The following is a 16,400-nucleotide window of genomic DNA, read 5'->3' as shown; positions in this document are numbered from 1 at the left end:
GATTGAACTACTAAGGAAGGTAAATTTTCTTTTGTTAATAACAAATAGTGGTCAGCAGATGACCTCAAAAGCTGTTCTTTGTAACAGTGTAGGAAGATTTTATTTTCTCTGATGTCTGTTTCCAGTGTTCAGCTATTTGTTTTAAGTTAAATAAATCTTTTTGGCAACAAATTTTGTCACATTTTGCTTTATTAGTGTAAAAGGTGCAAATTCTTTTGAAGTACTTTGCTGATTTGTTAGCTTACAGTTAGAGTAACAAATATTGACGCTTGTCAGCTCTTTGGTAAACAATCTCCTGGCATAAAGACCTCGGCCAGTGAGATGGTGATTTTTTTTGGTCTTATTTTGGGAGACATGGCACTCACATTTTGCAAAGGGATTTCAGCCTGTTGAGACATGGTTTCCCTCTTATTACACTTCATTGTAATGTTGTGCTCTCTGACTTCTCTGAAGGGACTTTGAATAGACGGCGCTTGATTACACAGAATGTCCTGTGTGGTTCTTGTAGTGTATGGAAGTTTTCTTCTAATATTTGAAATGTCATTTATGTAGTTATTTTGTACCAGTTTCATAGTCAGCTTAATCCTGGCTACTTATTCTCACCCTGAGGTCACCCACTTTGAGCTGGATTAGTGAAACCTGATAACAAAAATGGTTCATTTAAACCCAAGTTGGTTCCCTGATTTCATTCATAGTCCTGCTGCATGAATGCTTGCTTTGGCATAGGTGTCGGAGCGTGGGTGGGAATGAGTTGCTGGGGACAGAGGAACGGCTTGCGCTGGATTAAACCAGCAATGAAACTAGAGTGTTAAGAGAGACAGAAGATGAAAAGTACTTTTAAAAAAAATAAAAATTAACTGTAGGCTGTATGTGTCTCAAAGAGACAGGCAGAATTCTAATCATACTTAAATGTAGTTTTGATTTATTTTTTTTAAATCTGGTTTAGAATTATTCCTGTTTTTTCAAAGATAAATTTATTATACTGGAGCGTTCACTGGATTCATCTAGTAGGTTTATGATCCTAATTCTGCTGTTTGTGGGAGGTCATCATACAGTGGTAGATTTCGTGCTACAACTTTTACACTTCAAAAGTGAAGTCCTAATTAATATGAGAATTTGTACACCCCTGTAGTGATTTTGTTTTATGATGGTCTAAAAGTAGATTGTTTTGATGTTTTTAAAGCTGTAACTTGGTGGGTAGATTCACAGGATGTCACACAATTAAGATCATGTTAGTGACGTGTTTTTTCCAGAACTGCTGATAGTCTAGAAGGCAAATGTCACTCTAATTGCACGTACCATCTCTCACTGTTGTTTTCTAATCAATGGTGAGTGTAAATGTTTCTTGATGGTTATGGTGGAAGTTTTTAAAAAAAATTAAAAGTGTTTTAATTCTGGATTTTTGTCTGTGTCTCCAGGGTGTCATAGCTTGTTTGGTAGGCTTGCAAAAAAGGCTAAAATTCATTATGCAAGCATCTGTAGTTTCAAAGGGAAAAAAACCAACCAAACAAACAGAGCTTAGGAGGTCAAAAAAAAAAAAAAAAAAAGGTGTTGCTTTAGCTGTATAGAATTGTGTCTGGTTGTAGTTCATATGTTTAAGAACAATCAAAAGGCAGGGGGAAGGGATACAGGTGTTGCAGTTAAGATCTATGTGTTTCGTCCTATGGTTTACTAATGATTCACTCTGCTTCGTGGGTAATACACAAAATAGTGAATCTGTCCACAGTAATTCTGAAGCTCTGCTGACCTCTGAAGTCAGCTATTGCAATTTGGTTGAATTGTCATATAAAGAATATATGCTACGTTTTACTGGAGGAGAATGAAAAAGCAGTACATAACTGTGTACACATCCCAGTTTTGAGATTGTTTATTTAGAAAGTAATTCAGATGCAAGCAAAGAAAATACTATTTAAAATGTGCACAACAATTTTCTTAATAGAAGCTGGTTTCTTTTCCTTTATCTTTCCCTCTGAAAAAGTTATATTTAAAAAACAAGTTCAGCAAATCAGTCTGCTATACAAACCATGATCAGTGACAAATCACTCTGTTCTGGTCTTTCACAGTGATAGTACCCCATCAGTGAGACTTAATACTTTCTCTTTATGGTTAAATGCTCAGTGTGATACCTATAGGAAAATCAAATTAAAACACAGAAACACTGAAATAATTCTTCCCTGTAAGAATAATTTATAAATTCTGACTGCTTTAAATTTTAATACCTAATGCAGATTTCTGTCTCATCATACCAATAAAGTACTGGTGCTTGTAAGAATAGATTTGGGATTACGTGTCCCTGCCCATGGCAAGGGGGTTGGAACTAGATGATCTTCAAGATCCTTGCCACCCCAAACCATTTTGTGATTACAGGAGGAGCCTATGTTTGAAGAGCAGTAGAGCATATGTATTTTCATTTGTGCTCTGTGTTATTAGAGGCAAGGTGAAGTCATATATTGCAATGAGTGAGTTGGTAGTTCTTGTTTACTAAAAGTAGTTGCTATTTGTCCTAAAATGACTTACTTCCTTCGTATCTCATATATCAGTGTTGAATCACTGTTAACATGCTGTTGAGTAAGTTAAGCTGCAGCGTACAGACCTTTCATGTGAAAGGTAAATGCCTCAGCCCTTCTGTTGACTGCGTTGTTCTTGGTGGCTGCTCTGTGTGGATCTTTGAGTAACGTCTGAATTTCTTAATTGTCTTAATTTCTAGTGCTTTCTATTGGAAAAAAGAATAAAGTACTGTTGTTAGAGCAAGGTACTAAACTGGAATGGTCATTCTAGCTACAGTTGTGTTTAGTTAAAGTGTAGTTGATGGCAGGTTGGGATTTTTGTGTGTGTGTGTGTCACATCTTTTCGAACCAGTAGTTTTTGATGGCTTACTGGAAGTGTATTTGCTGTGATTGGGACAATGAAACACTTGATGCTCCAACAACCTCTTGATGGCTTTGAGACTATCAAAGCCTAGTCTGGAGGAGATTTCATCTTCATTGCCTTGATAAAGTAGTCTGGGGAAATAGCACCAGTGAGCAGGCAAGAAGCTGTTGTCTTTGGAGGAGTCTAATTTTATTGTTGTTCAAGAAAAGTACCTGCGTTTCACTAAATAAAAGACCCTGGAAAGGCTATTTTATAGAGCTACGAAAGTGTAACAGAATTAATATTAGAAGTGCGTTTAGCTGAATGTGGGGTGACTAGCCTAAAAACCACATAAGACGGAGGCTCAGTGTAGGTTTTGCTTTTAGTTCTGACATCTCTGTTCTCCTTGTTAATTTTTTGGTTCACTTCTCTGTTTTATTCCTCTAGGTTATCTACTGTTCATTTGGAGGAATATCCAAAGGGCTGCACTTCAATAACTTGATAGTTGGATTAGTTCTACTTACAAGAGGCAGAGAGGAAGAGAAAGCAAAATGTAAGTAATGTAACTTAGAACAGTAACAACAGGATAGTGGAGAGTGAGTGTAAAATACACTTATGTAAAGCAAACATAAAACAAACAAACATAAAAATAAACATAAAAGTCCCTATTTTTATATGTAACCAGGGCATGCATTTGCCAGTAAAGATAGTATTTTTTCAGACTTTTTAGCTGTATATTTTGAAATTCAGTGCATTTTTGTTTTTTTATATTCACCAAAAATAAATATTGTATAAGTCATCATGAATGTAAATGTTAGGATCCTACAGAAGGACTGTTGATCACTGTATGTGGGCAGAGGAAGGAGGATGGCATCGATATTTTTCAAAACAAATGAAAGCATCTGCCTACTGACTTCTGTTGTTTTGTCTTCCTTGTTAATCTGACTTGATAGTATTTATTTTCTTTTTGATTAGTGGACAGTGGTAAAAGAAAAAGGAGATACTTCTTGACCTAAACCTTGTTGAGCTATATTGAAATTGAATCAACCTAAGTTTTCAATCCTTTAGTTGTTGCACAGCCTTTGGCATTCTCAGTCAGTTGTAAACTTAACTATTTGAAAAATATAACTACGTAGTTGCTTAAACATATCTCTACTTTCTCAGACATTTTCAGTCTCTTTTCTAATGAGTCTGGGAGTTATGTTGTCCGTGAAGAGATGGAGAAGATGCTGCATGTTGTTGATGGGAAAGTCCCAGAGTCACTCAAGAAATGTTTCTCTGAGGTATTTATTACAGATTTTATCCTATTGCCTTTACAAAAACGTGAAAATTGCATTGGGTCATTTTGTTTTTCTCTGACGTACACATGCTCCTGCACGTATGGGAACAAATTGGTCTTGTTTAATTTGGGTAAAAGCTCGTAGTTTTTTATGTTGTAATATTACATGTAATTTGTATTGATGTGAATAGCAGCTTGGTATAAAATGTAAACATTCTCTGTGCTGCTTTACTTACTGTGCTAGTTTGAAAGATACCACTTCCCAAGGGTAATCATGTTATCAAGTAAATTTAAATACTAATAGTGCTAGTGGAAATTTATTTGTTAGTGTGGACATTTTGTTGCAGTCAGGGAAGAAATCTAGAACACAGATCTGAGAGGGGAAAGAAAATCTGCATCCTGGATTTAAAAATAATAGTTTTATAGTATTACTTTTGTCTCACTGTGCCTGCCAGGAGCTACAACATTTATTTATGCTTTAGGTGGTTTGAGAGATGTAATCTTTATGAAGCTTGCTAAAGTCTTCCTCTAAAACAGGCTATTGTTACTTTTAAATAGTTTCAGAACCTTCTTTGGCACTAGTCATCCTGATAAATTGTCAGATTTTTTGTGCTTTGATTGCTTCATTTGTTATCAGAGGACTGGAGATCAGCAAAATCTTGTCGTCATTATACATTGCACTGAAAAAATGATTGACTATAAGCTTTATTTGTGGATATCAGATTACTTAATTACCTTAAATTTTATTGTACTGTATTAAAGATAACTTTGGTTATGGGCATTGGCTGAGGCAGACTCATTTAATCTGGCAGGGTATCATCTTGGCTTTGTAGGCAATGATTACATTCTTCATTCTTGGCTGGAATCATAAATCATATGTATACTGCAGTCCAGTTTCTGGACCTGACCCACTTCAGTATTCCCTATTTATAATTTCCCATCAATATGGTGTGATGAATTATACCCTAAAAGTTAATTGCACACTGTCCAAGAAATCCAGAAATACTTTATGAAGACTTGCAGGAAGAGAAGTATCAATCTGGCTTCATACCATTTTCCTGTTCAAGAAAATGCCGTATATTGATTTTTCTTTTAAAATGAAAATAGTGTAATAACCCACTCAGCAGGATTTACTGGCCTGTTAATCATGCTAGGTCATTGCTGGAGAGTGAGAAAGTTTAATGTTCCTGCTGTGGGCCTTCCTTCCTGCCGTATGGCCGATGAGTTTATGCTTTCAAGGATGATGTTTATAGGTACTTCTATTCTTCAGAATTATTGCATGTATTCATCTAGAAATATAAGCTTTAAAACATATCTGAGTTGTCCTCACTCTTGTTTCTGAAGTACAGGAAACAAATTCAGTGATACCTGTATTGCTCTAGTTGCTCAAGTTCCATCATGCCTCAGCTGTAATTTTTATTTGCTTCAAATGCTTTTTCCTCCATCCAAAGTTTTCCTGTCCCTCTTCTTCCTTGTCCTTCCTCTAATTAATTGGAACAATACAGAGTCTTAGTGAAGTGTGACACAGCTCTTGCTGCATTTACAGAAAGTGCTGCAAAAAGCAGAGGGAAAGTAGAGTGGGACAGGTAGTATGAAAATGATCTTGTCTCTGATCCAAACTGTTAGAGAAATTTAAAAAAAATAAAATTGTGGGCTGTTTGGTTTTGGTTTTTTTTTCCTGTTAATTTGGCAGCAGCGATTTTTTTGCTTAAGCATGTGGTTCCATAATGGGTTAAATCCTGCAAAGTCCATGTGGCTGAGTTACCTTTTTCCTGACTGTCATTCAGTCTTCTACCTTTGTGCTGGCTCAGGTATTTATGGGATCCCTTGATGAACTGGATTGGCAAACTGATCTGGCTGAGAAGTAAGCCTTTTTTTCTGTAGCTCCTAATCCTGCAGGTTACTTTTCAGCTAGATCTGTTTTGCCACATGACTGCACTAATGTGATTGCGGTCACAAAAGAGAAGGGATGAAGGATCAGAAACAGTGTTGGTAAGAAGGAGGTTAGGACCATGCTGTCAGTCAGTCGTCTGGGTATCTACAGATTAAACTGGTGATGGAATAGCAATGTAGCATCTTGACTTCCTTGAATTATGACCATGCGTAAGTCTATGATAGTAGCTGTAAGTATTGGGATATTTCTGCATGCATTTGTTGGAGAAAAACGCAACACACTTTAGGAAAAAGAGGCATAAAAAGAATGAGTATCTGGAACCTGAAATAGTCCATTACAATTGAAATATGAAGCAAATGTTTTAGCAGTGATGATGATTAACCATTTGAGCAACCTGGCAAAGGAAGTAGTGGATTTTCAATTTTCTGCAGTTGGCAGTTGCAGGTATTCCGTGGCGAAATGCAAATTGCTGGATTCTGTGGAGGTGTAATTCAGTGAAGTTTAATGGTCTGTGATATTAGGGAACTTTAAATAATCAATGGCTTGAAACTTCTTCCACTTTGCAGACCCCCGTTTATTTCCCATGGAGATTAGGATCTCCATATAACGAGTTTGTGTACTGATAATAGGTTTGCTTTTATTTTAGTTTTGTAGGTCCTGTAGAAATTAGTCTGCTGATCCCTGTGGTTTCAAGGCCACAGCTTGGAAACCATTCAACTAAATGGTTTAAACAGCCTCTCCAGCATTTAAAACTCTGTGAATCTTTGGGCTTTATGTATTCCTGACCAGGCAGTTCCACGAGACATCCAGCAAGAGAGACTGAGTGAGGAGATACTGTGAATGTCATGTTTACATGTATGCTCCAAAGTGGGTTTTGGTCAATAGAGGCAAAAAGTTGATATGCTACTGCAGTGATTAATCATTCTATTAGTTATTCACAAATCTAATTTTTCTGTGGTAAGTATTTGTATATTTGTGCAGATATAACAGAATGTTTATGATTTTAGAGCACCTGTTTTTTGGCACAGAGGAGCTTTTATCTGTCACAATAAATTTAAATTCATAAAAATAATCTCTGCTACTTTGAGTTGTAAGTAACCATTTTTCTTCTAATCCCTTTAACTTGAGGTTCAGAGTAAGTGACTTTCCAAAGGCCACATTGAGTAGGTGGTTGAAATGCAGAGCATGCTGAGGAGTCTAATTTCCCTCCCAGTGCTGTATTTCAGAATGAATTTGAAAAACAGGCATGGCTCCAAAGAACAAAATTATTTTAGTATTTATTTTTATAGGAGATTGTCCCAATTCTTGTTCATACAGCTGGATGGTTCCTGTTTACTGGTGATGAGAAAGCAGAGAAAAACAGCTCACATTTTCTTATTTTTCTCTCAGGGTGAAAAGGTAAACTATGAGAAGTTCAGGGTTTGGCTATTGCACAACAAAGATGCTTTCACGTTTTCCCGTTGGCTGCTGTCTGGAGGTGTGTATGTGACGCTCACTGATGACAGTGATACCCCTACCTTCTATCAAACCCTTGCTGGAGTCACACACCGTAAGTAAATCATGCTTGTTATTATGTGCGGTTTTTAAAACTCTTTCAGAGTTCACAGACATAAATTGTTGCCTTGCCATAGTTGTTCATTAAATCTCCCTACTCCAGTGAGATACGTGCAGTTCAGTTCAGGAAGATACATTTCTTCTCCATGCTAATTTGTCCTCTGCTTTTTGTGCTATGACATGTAAAACGTTCTTATGTACAAGGACAGCGTGGGTCATTATTTTTAAGAGATAACAACACTGAGATTACTACTATAAGAAGCGTTGTAATTTGCTACCAAACAAATTAAAAAAACATAAGAAGGAAAATATCTTCTCTTTGACAAACACATTTATCTAAAGTGATTTGACATTAAATCTGGTTTTATATGTGGTCTTTCAGATATAGCGGATCATAAACCTGTTGAGACAGTTCTGAAAATAATGCTTGTTTCAAAAATAAGTATTACTTTTTAATTTGCTTTCTGCAGTAAAATAAGTAATATTCCTGGCATGTGATGTAGTCAGGAAACTAAATTAACTAAAAGGAAGCCTCCTCAGGATTTGCATTTAGGAATACTCTCCAAAGAACAAATGCTTGCTTATGTCTATATTAATGTAAAAGAAGGAGCAGCTGTTTTTTAAATGAAATGTAAAAACAAAAGGCTGATAAATTATACTTGATGCGCAAGTATAATGTAAGCGTACATTACAGTAAAGCATCTACGGGGCTTTGGTATCCCTAGGAGCCGGGTGTTCACCATTGAGATGTCAGTGAGTTGAGCAATCTCATTGTGTTTTATGTGCTCTCGTAGATTTTCTTTCTTGGTGTCAGCATGGCATTTAATCTCTTTAATGGGTGGGTTATTTGAATAAAGCAACATACAGTTTTTTCCTCTTGGTTTTATATATGAGCATTAAAATTCTGTTTTGACTATCTGAAATGAAAATGCATAGTAAAATTAGAAGTTGAAAGACAGGTAATTTATTTGCATTGCATGAGAGACTGCAGTAGACATTGAGGTTACAGAAGACCACTAAAGACTCTGAGGTCTAATAGACAAGGTAGAGAAGAGGTATGCTGAAAAAAACCCCACCCTCTCTGAATTTTCTAGACTTCAACCTTGGGAAAAATCTTGCAAGCTGTATCAAATTGAGATCTGCTGTGCTTCCAAGCTTGTCAAGTCTCCTTTGCCCTGAGTGTTCAAAGAAGGCTTTACCCCAGACCTCTGGATGTTACCTCAGAGCTTACTTCATTTTTTTCATGCTTTGAAGTTGAAACTTTTTCTGAACAGTTTTTACTAGGCTTTTTGTGTAAATTTTATTTATACTGAAACTGAGGTTTATAATTAAAAAAAATTAACAGCTACTGTTTAAATAGATTTCATTTCACATTTAATGTTGTTCTCACATCTTGTTTTTGATATACCTGATGCTGTTGCCATCTGCAGCCAGGCACTCAGCTATATTCCCAGCTATTTCAGATGTGCAAAATAAATGATTCAAGAAAGAAATGATCTTTAGACCGAAGAGCATAATATTCTACTTTAGCCAACCCACACCTATGTTCTGGTATCAAGAAGGAAGTCTTTCTTTCATCAACTTACAGGCTAAGAGATTTTTTTTCAGTTTTAAACAAAGAATTAGAGAAATTAAGACTGAAGTGCTATAGTTCAAAACAAAATTAAGGAGACTGGATGAGAAGCATATTACAAAAAAATGAATGGGAGCAAAATCTGTTCCAATTCTTGGAAAAAAATTGTTCAGCTAGTTCCATGTTGTATTTGTTTCTACTATAGTAGTTACTTTTTTTTTCATTTTGTAGAGAGAGTATTTTCATCTTCTCATCCCAAATTTCTCAACCTTTGTCTTAACAGAATCCTAGTTACTTAATCAGTCTCTAGCAAATGAAATTGCCTCAAGTACCTCAGTTTACATTTGAGCCTTTTTATTGCCAGCATCTATCAACTAATCGCTGTGTCTCTGCTGCCATTTCAGCCTCACAGTCCTTTCCTGAGCACACCTTCTGCAGGAGCGCGGTTGCTTTTCCTTTGAATGACTATTGTCCCCTCCAACTTCCAGTTACCTCTTTGACATCTTCAACTGTACAGTCTCAAATCTTGCTTAATTGCTCTTATGTATACTGACTCCTTCATGAAGCAACTGTTTCAATTTTCGTAGCGACTCAGTGATCCTACCTCAGCGTAGCCATCATCTTTGAAACTCAGTCCTGAAATCTGTTCACTCTGCCTCTTAGCTGTATCTTGTAATTCTTCGTATTGTAAGGTTAGAAGTTCAAGTAATATTCCTGTATTTAATTAATCTCTATCAAGTTGGCTTATGATAATGTCATAACACTCCTGTGTATTGTGGCACCTGGTACCGTAAACCAAATTACAGAAGGAAGTGTTTAGTCTTCTTGCTTTTCTAGGAAACATGCACGCGTGGTTGCTCTTTTACCTGCACTACTTCATATGGCTTCTTCATGTTCTGTTGGAGAAGTTACCAATTCTTAAAGCCTCATTAAATATGTTTGCAGAGTTTTGGGTCTCTGCTGGGTGTTTCAATACAACTTGTGTTCTCAGGGGAAACAAACTTAACTTCTGGGGAAAAAAAATAATAATTTCTGTTGCTATACATTGCATCGGACTACTGAGAAATTCAGTGTTTTCTAGTAGTTGGTGGTGTTTTCTTTATTGACAGCTTACTTTTATAAGCCATTGGCTGAGTGTAATGAAGGTAGAACTGAGTGAAAAATTAAGTTTTCCATTGTTAGGATTAAAAACCTGAAACAAAATAAAATATTTGAGAGTGTTTGAAGTGATTATTGAATCTTCAAGTGCATGTCAGATCTGGGGTCAAGCTTTTCATTGTAATCCAGAAAACTATGTAGCTTACGTGTATTTTTGAATCAGTAAAATGTTTCAAACTACATACTGTTCATGGGCTCAGTGTACTATAACCAAGTTTGGAAAGCTGATATGACAGTTATGTTTGGACCTCTAGTTAAAATTAAATTTTACTGTATTTTTGTTATTCTCCACTTAAATGTTGTAATAAGAAAACTAGAAAGCACTTGTGCTGCGTTAGGATGTCTACAGCCTGGTGTCTTTCAAATGACGCATATGGAAAACTGACAGGAATTGAAGATAGTGGGAAGGTGAACTGGTGAACTAACCTGCTAGTGAACCTGCTGGTGAACTAACCAGCCTCCCCCAGGTCTGGACAAATACTTTCTTTATGATGTATCCGATGATTTCCCTTGTGATTTGAGACAGTATAGGAATCTCATACAACAGATGCAAAAGTAAGGAAAATGTAAGTGCTTGAGCACTTGGACATAATTGCAGTAAAGTATGAATACGTGGGACCTTGCTGTTTTGTTTAAGCTTAATAATTGCAGTCTAATCAGGTCAATCTAAAGAATAAGAAATTTAGTATAGAAGTATTCTTAACACAGCTGAATGTGTAAAACAGAGCTGTTATTACAGTTCCTTTTCTCTAATGAAGGCTAGTTTTTAATACTTTTACCTAGGATAATGGTTGCCTTTTGGGAGAACAAGTAGCTGAAATAATGTTTAGTAAACCTAGGCAAACACTGTTAGCAGAATATAGTGAAAGAGTGAAAGGTTTTAAAATTTCTACTGTAAAATGAAATCTAATTTGTGAAAGTTGCTGGACCAATTAGGAATTTCTCCCCTGGCTGCTGGCCTCCGGCCGGGTCGCAGCACGCCCTCTCCTGGCTCAAGCTTCAGACCCTCCTACCAAGCCTCACCTCCTCCCACAGCATGCTTCCCATTAAACAGCTTCAATAATACATCAGAGACCTGAAAAACTGCAGTGATAAAAATAGTGAAAGTTGTTAACATTGATTTAGAAACAGAGAGGAAACACTTTATTGCAAAGCATCAGTGGCTCCATTGAAATTTGCTTAATGAGCCAAGCTATCAGGGAAACAAAGGAATTCTAATTTTTCATTTGTAAATAACACTTATTTTGGTGTGCAGATGACTTTAATTGTATTTCTCAACACATAATTAGATATGAAATTTTAAAGTTACAGGAAGTTGCACACACTTGCTGCTTTTAATCAAATTTTATTCCATTTCACTTGAATCATAAATATGAATTAATTTCATTTGAAAGCTACCAAAATAACTTAAGTTTCTCTTGGACCTTTGTTCCCAAAAAGTAGTTTCAGGGATATGAGTCTCTCCTACACCTGAGTACTGATCAACTAGCAGTAGTTTGGAATTTTGCAGTTTCATAGTATGATTGGATACCTTTTTTTTTAAAAAATTTTTTTTTTTTTTTAAACAATCATATTGAATAGCACTGTAGTGGAGCATGTAAATCAAAGATAAATCCTGTCAGGGATGACTACTACTGACACTAAAATTCTCTGTAGGGTAGTATTCCCCCAAATCATTATACATCCTTAATAATTACAAATTAAACACCTAATCTGCTCTGGTACTCTTAAGTCCAACTGCAGTCATTCAGTAATACCACAATTCCCGGCTACTGGAGAATGTTATTTAGTTGCCTCCCGTGGCTGGTTGGCACTCGTGTAAGTATCAGACCAGGACTGACTCCATCCTGCCTGCAGAGTACAGCTTTCTGCGGCTTCGTTTGGCAGACCGACGGACAGAACATGAGACGTGGGAAGGGTCTCCTGTCCCACCGAGTGCAGACCCTGGGGATCACTGTATCATTCCTTTCATAAGATCCTGAGGCTTATTGTTTTGGGATTTTTTTTTTTTTATTCTGGTTGGGGGAAATTATTCCAGTGCATCTTCTACATATATTCATGGACAGTTTATGTCTTAATTTTCTGTCAGCGTTGTGCTTGGTTTCAGAGTCTCTGCTCTCCTTCCTTTTTACCATTCCGTACAAACACAAGTGACTCCTCTGTTTCTTCTTGACCTTTTTGTCAAAGTAAAATAAGCCCAGTTCAGGCCTATTTCAGACCAGGTGCTCCATCCCATGTTCCATCTCAGACTTGGGTGCTACCTGCTGTTGTACTGACTCCATTTGGCTGGAAATACTGCTGCTGCTGCAATGTAGGTGGTGATTCCTTTTATGTGGCTATGTAGTTTTGGTGTGTCTCAGTGCCATGTGATGGGCTCATATACTCAGGTTTTCAGTCCCATTTATCAGAAGGGGTACACGTTTCAAACTGCCAGACCATGTAATTTGTATTTCTTTGTTAGCCAGTTCTTGTGTCACCGAGTTGTCAATGAGTTGTTATTAAATAGCATCCAAACTCTCCTTTGCATTGAAGAGACTTTCTTCTGTCCTCAGAAAAATTTGTCAAAATGCTCCTGCTTTTTCTGACAGCTTTTACATACTGAGATGCAGTAAGACAGTGTATAGTCAGTGTAATAATTACATTTTGGAACATCCGGTTATTGCTAATATAACATAATACATGAGAGAAGCCCTGGATAACCAGACAGCATGGTTGAAATGGAAGAGTGAGTTTTTCAAACAGTATAAAATTGAAACTGAATGTTGTGGCAATAACCTCTTCTGGCAGACATGGGTTTATAAACCTGTAGGGCTTTATGGTAAGATGAAGATGTGAGTCTGTAAAAGGGAAATGAAATGAAGTGATCATTTAACTTTGCTCACATTAAAAGGCTGTCTGGATGTTGCCCACTTCAGTGGTGGCACCTGCTCTTGAAACACCATCTCTTAACGACACATGGAAAGCCACTAGAAGACAATTCTGAAGATTTTGGATTTATTAAGGTGTCTTTAAGAGCATATTTCACTCTGTGCTATTTTTTTCCAAATGTGTAAACACTTGTGCTTTGAGAGGAACTGTAGGGTTTAATACCTCTTCTGTATGCGTTCCTGTCCTAAAGCACTGACAATCTATATTCTGCTAGATAAACATCTGGATAGTCATGTCTGACGCACACAAAGATCTTGGTTGAAATTACAGTATTCCCTTCTCTATGTATCCATCTTTTAATTGGGGGGGGGGGGGGGGAGATGAAAGTATTACAGCAGACTAGGCCAATAAGAAAAAGCCTCAGTGTCACTTAATCTGCGTCTTCCCACTTAGTTATCCTCTTAGTTCCCAGGCTATTTTATGTCCTGTGAAGCAGCTCTCTCTGCCCAGGTCCCAGAGCCTTCCGTGTGTTCATTTGAGAGCAACAAACAAGTGTTTTTAGTCAGAAATACTGTTTGGTGTTCAGTCATTCAGTCTCTGGTTCTGACTCATCTGTTGCACGATGAAGAGCTCTCTCTGCGACTGGGGACTGGGTTTTGCATGGAGGATATCATTGTAAATGGTAAAACCAAGTTTCAGTTAAAATGGTGGGAATATGGTATGCTTCTACTGCTGTGAACCAGAGAGGATTGTACCAATAGGTGGGTAAAAATGAAAGTTTTAAAATATATTGAAATACATATTTAATTCCAGTCGTATAAAGTATTACAATAAATAGTACCTGAAATGAAAACATGTTTTTAAATTTTTTTCTAAGACGGAAGATTATGGTTGGCTTGCTACCTAGGTAATATTTAAGAAGGGCATACATTTCATGGAAATGACATTAAAGTGAAGGATGCTTCTTTTTAGTGTTTATCACTGTCATGCAACCTGACTGTCAATCCTGGTGTGGCAGCTGGTTTTAAATTAACTCATTTTTAATAGATTTACAGTTTCTCAGACGCATATTTTTGCTGAAAATGCTTACCTGTTCTTCCTTTACAATATGAAGACTGTAGTTTGAGGTGTGCTTGACATTATCGTTCCTCTGATTATACATGTCTAATTCTTACAGAATTGGACTAAGAAACACTATTCATAATTTTACAGATCTGAAAGTTTTTCATATTTTTAATGGACAAGTGATGAGGGAGACATAAAATAGCATATGGTAGTAAATTGGTAGTATACGGTTAAATTTCACAGGTGCGTAATATCTCTATGTCTTCTCAAATAATTGTATCATGAATTCAGTTGACAAAAATGAATACTTACTTGGCCTAGAAAGCCATTCTGCTCTGATGTTTTGCACTATATCGTATATATAAGATACATTTTTTTAAAAAATAATTGTAAGTTATTTAAAATTTGAACTACTGAATGAAAGCCCAGTTCACACTTTCTGATGTGATTGGAACAGGCATTAGAAAAAAAAAATATACTTTGAAAAGGTAAAATCCTTTATCTATATAAAACCTCTTTAGAAATGGTGCTTTTTTTCATACACATTAGTATGTTTGGATAAGTGCAGTCTGCTTTTATCATGCTTCATTTAAACTTCAGTAACAAATATGGTTCTATGTATATATCATAAACTGCAAGAGATTTCTTTTAGTTTACATTTGTGGAGGAATAGATGGTGCACTACATATCTTGAGACTGATTTACAAGATTATGTGCAAAAAGTCACTCGGGAGAAATCAAATTACGTCTGGCTTTTCGACTGCAGAGTTAGACTTTCACGTATGCTGTAATCCAATAAATCTTTCTGTATTTTATGTAAGTGAAACTATTGCAGTGGGCTACAATCCATTGTTACTATGAATAAGAAATATTCTTTTGTCACATTTTTACTTGTATTCAACCCAAGTTGCGTAAGTCTAATCAGTACAAAGAATGTTATTTACTAAATTGTCAGTTTTACTTTCTGAAATGTTTGGCTCTTCTGCAGAAGGTCAGTACACTGGACCTGACTTGGCTATAATGTCAGTGTAGCACTTACGCTAATACTTATCAGCTACTCTTTTGAAGATGATTATTTGAAAATTCTTTGTCTTTTAAATGACCGTGTAATTTCAACCACTACTCGACAGAAATGCAGCTAAGATGCTTTCTGATAACCTTTCTTTTCTGAGATTAAAATAATAAAGCAATGAATTTAGAACTGTAGAAATTATCTGTGAACTGCAATTTTAAAAAATGGAGTGCAACTAGCTTCTGCTACAGATATGTGAGAAAGGTTCCCTGGCAAAATAAAACAATCTTTCAGTCCTTAATTACTGAAGATAAATAATGCATCTTCCAGTGAAAGCAGGTTTCTGCAGATTTACTCTTCAGTAAAGACAATGTGTGCTTCCTTATGGTTTTTGGATATACTTAGTGTTGCCTCATTTCAAGAGCGAAGTGCAGCTAGCACATTTGTTATTCTTCCTTGTCACAAAGGTAGATTAAAAGGAAACAAACTGATTTACATGCTTGTGCTCAAGAGAGTTAGCATAATGCTTTTGTATTTGCTAATGAGAGCAATAATGTGTATGTGCAATTCTTCTAAATGACGGTACAAACTTGCCCTTTATGTGTAGCTGTTTAGGTAGTATAATAGTACTGTGATTCTCTTAATGTACTTAAGGTTCTGTCTCATAAAGTGGCTTTTATCTTTCATTTGTTGTTTTACTTCTCGTTTTTTCCTGTTCTTGAAACTCCATGAATATACTTGTTCTTGTATTTCCTGCAGAGTACCGGTATTCTAGTCCTAATGTCATGTCTAGCGAGCTCTTTCTTATCAGTACTCTAGCTCCCTGATACCTGTAGAGGCAAGAAGATTGAAGGAAAATGTATTTTATTTGGTTGATTTTCTCTCATCTGTTGGTACACTGACCATTGTGTGGCAGGTACATTGTTAAAGCATGAATACATCCCTGTATTTCTTGGAGTGTACCAGCTACAGTTCTACATCACTTGACTGTTCTTCTTAAGATCACGAAGCTGCTTACATCTCTGGCAGTCCTAAGCACCTACGATATTTCTGCATTCTGATCTTCAAAGAAATAACTACTTCTCTTCCTTGATTTCTAGTAGAATAATATTCCTTTATATGTTTAGATTACTGCTTCCATATGCAT

At 36.3% G+C, this 16,400-nt stretch overlaps 1 protein-coding gene across 6 annotated transcripts in view; it reads left to right on the top strand.

Moving 5' to 3' along the window:
- Positions 1 to 16,400, top strand: part of USP32 (ubiquitin specific peptidase 32) — a 99,963-nt gene that overhangs the window by 47,151 nt on the left and 36,412 nt on the right. For all 6 annotated transcript variants that reach the window (XM_075771136.1, XM_075771138.1, XM_075771135.1 and 3 more), the window contains 3 exons: positions 3,298 to 3,403; positions 4,015 to 4,133; positions 7,413 to 7,572. In XM_075771136.1, coding sequence (XP_075627251.1) covers positions 3,298 to 3,403; positions 4,015 to 4,133; positions 7,413 to 7,572 — 385 coding nt within the window. The remainder of the gene's footprint in view (positions 1 to 3,297; positions 3,404 to 4,014; positions 4,134 to 7,412; positions 7,573 to 16,400) is intronic.

The sequence above is a fragment of the Balearica regulorum genome, chromosome 19 (assembly GCF_011004875.1).
Source record: "Balearica regulorum gibbericeps isolate bBalReg1 chromosome 19, bBalReg1.pri, whole genome shotgun sequence".
In the NCBI taxonomy this organism is placed as follows: Eukaryota; Metazoa; Chordata; class Aves; order Gruiformes; family Gruidae; genus Balearica; species Balearica regulorum.
Note: the sequence above shows the minus strand (reverse complement) of the source record. Positions and strands in the feature narration are given on the sequence as shown.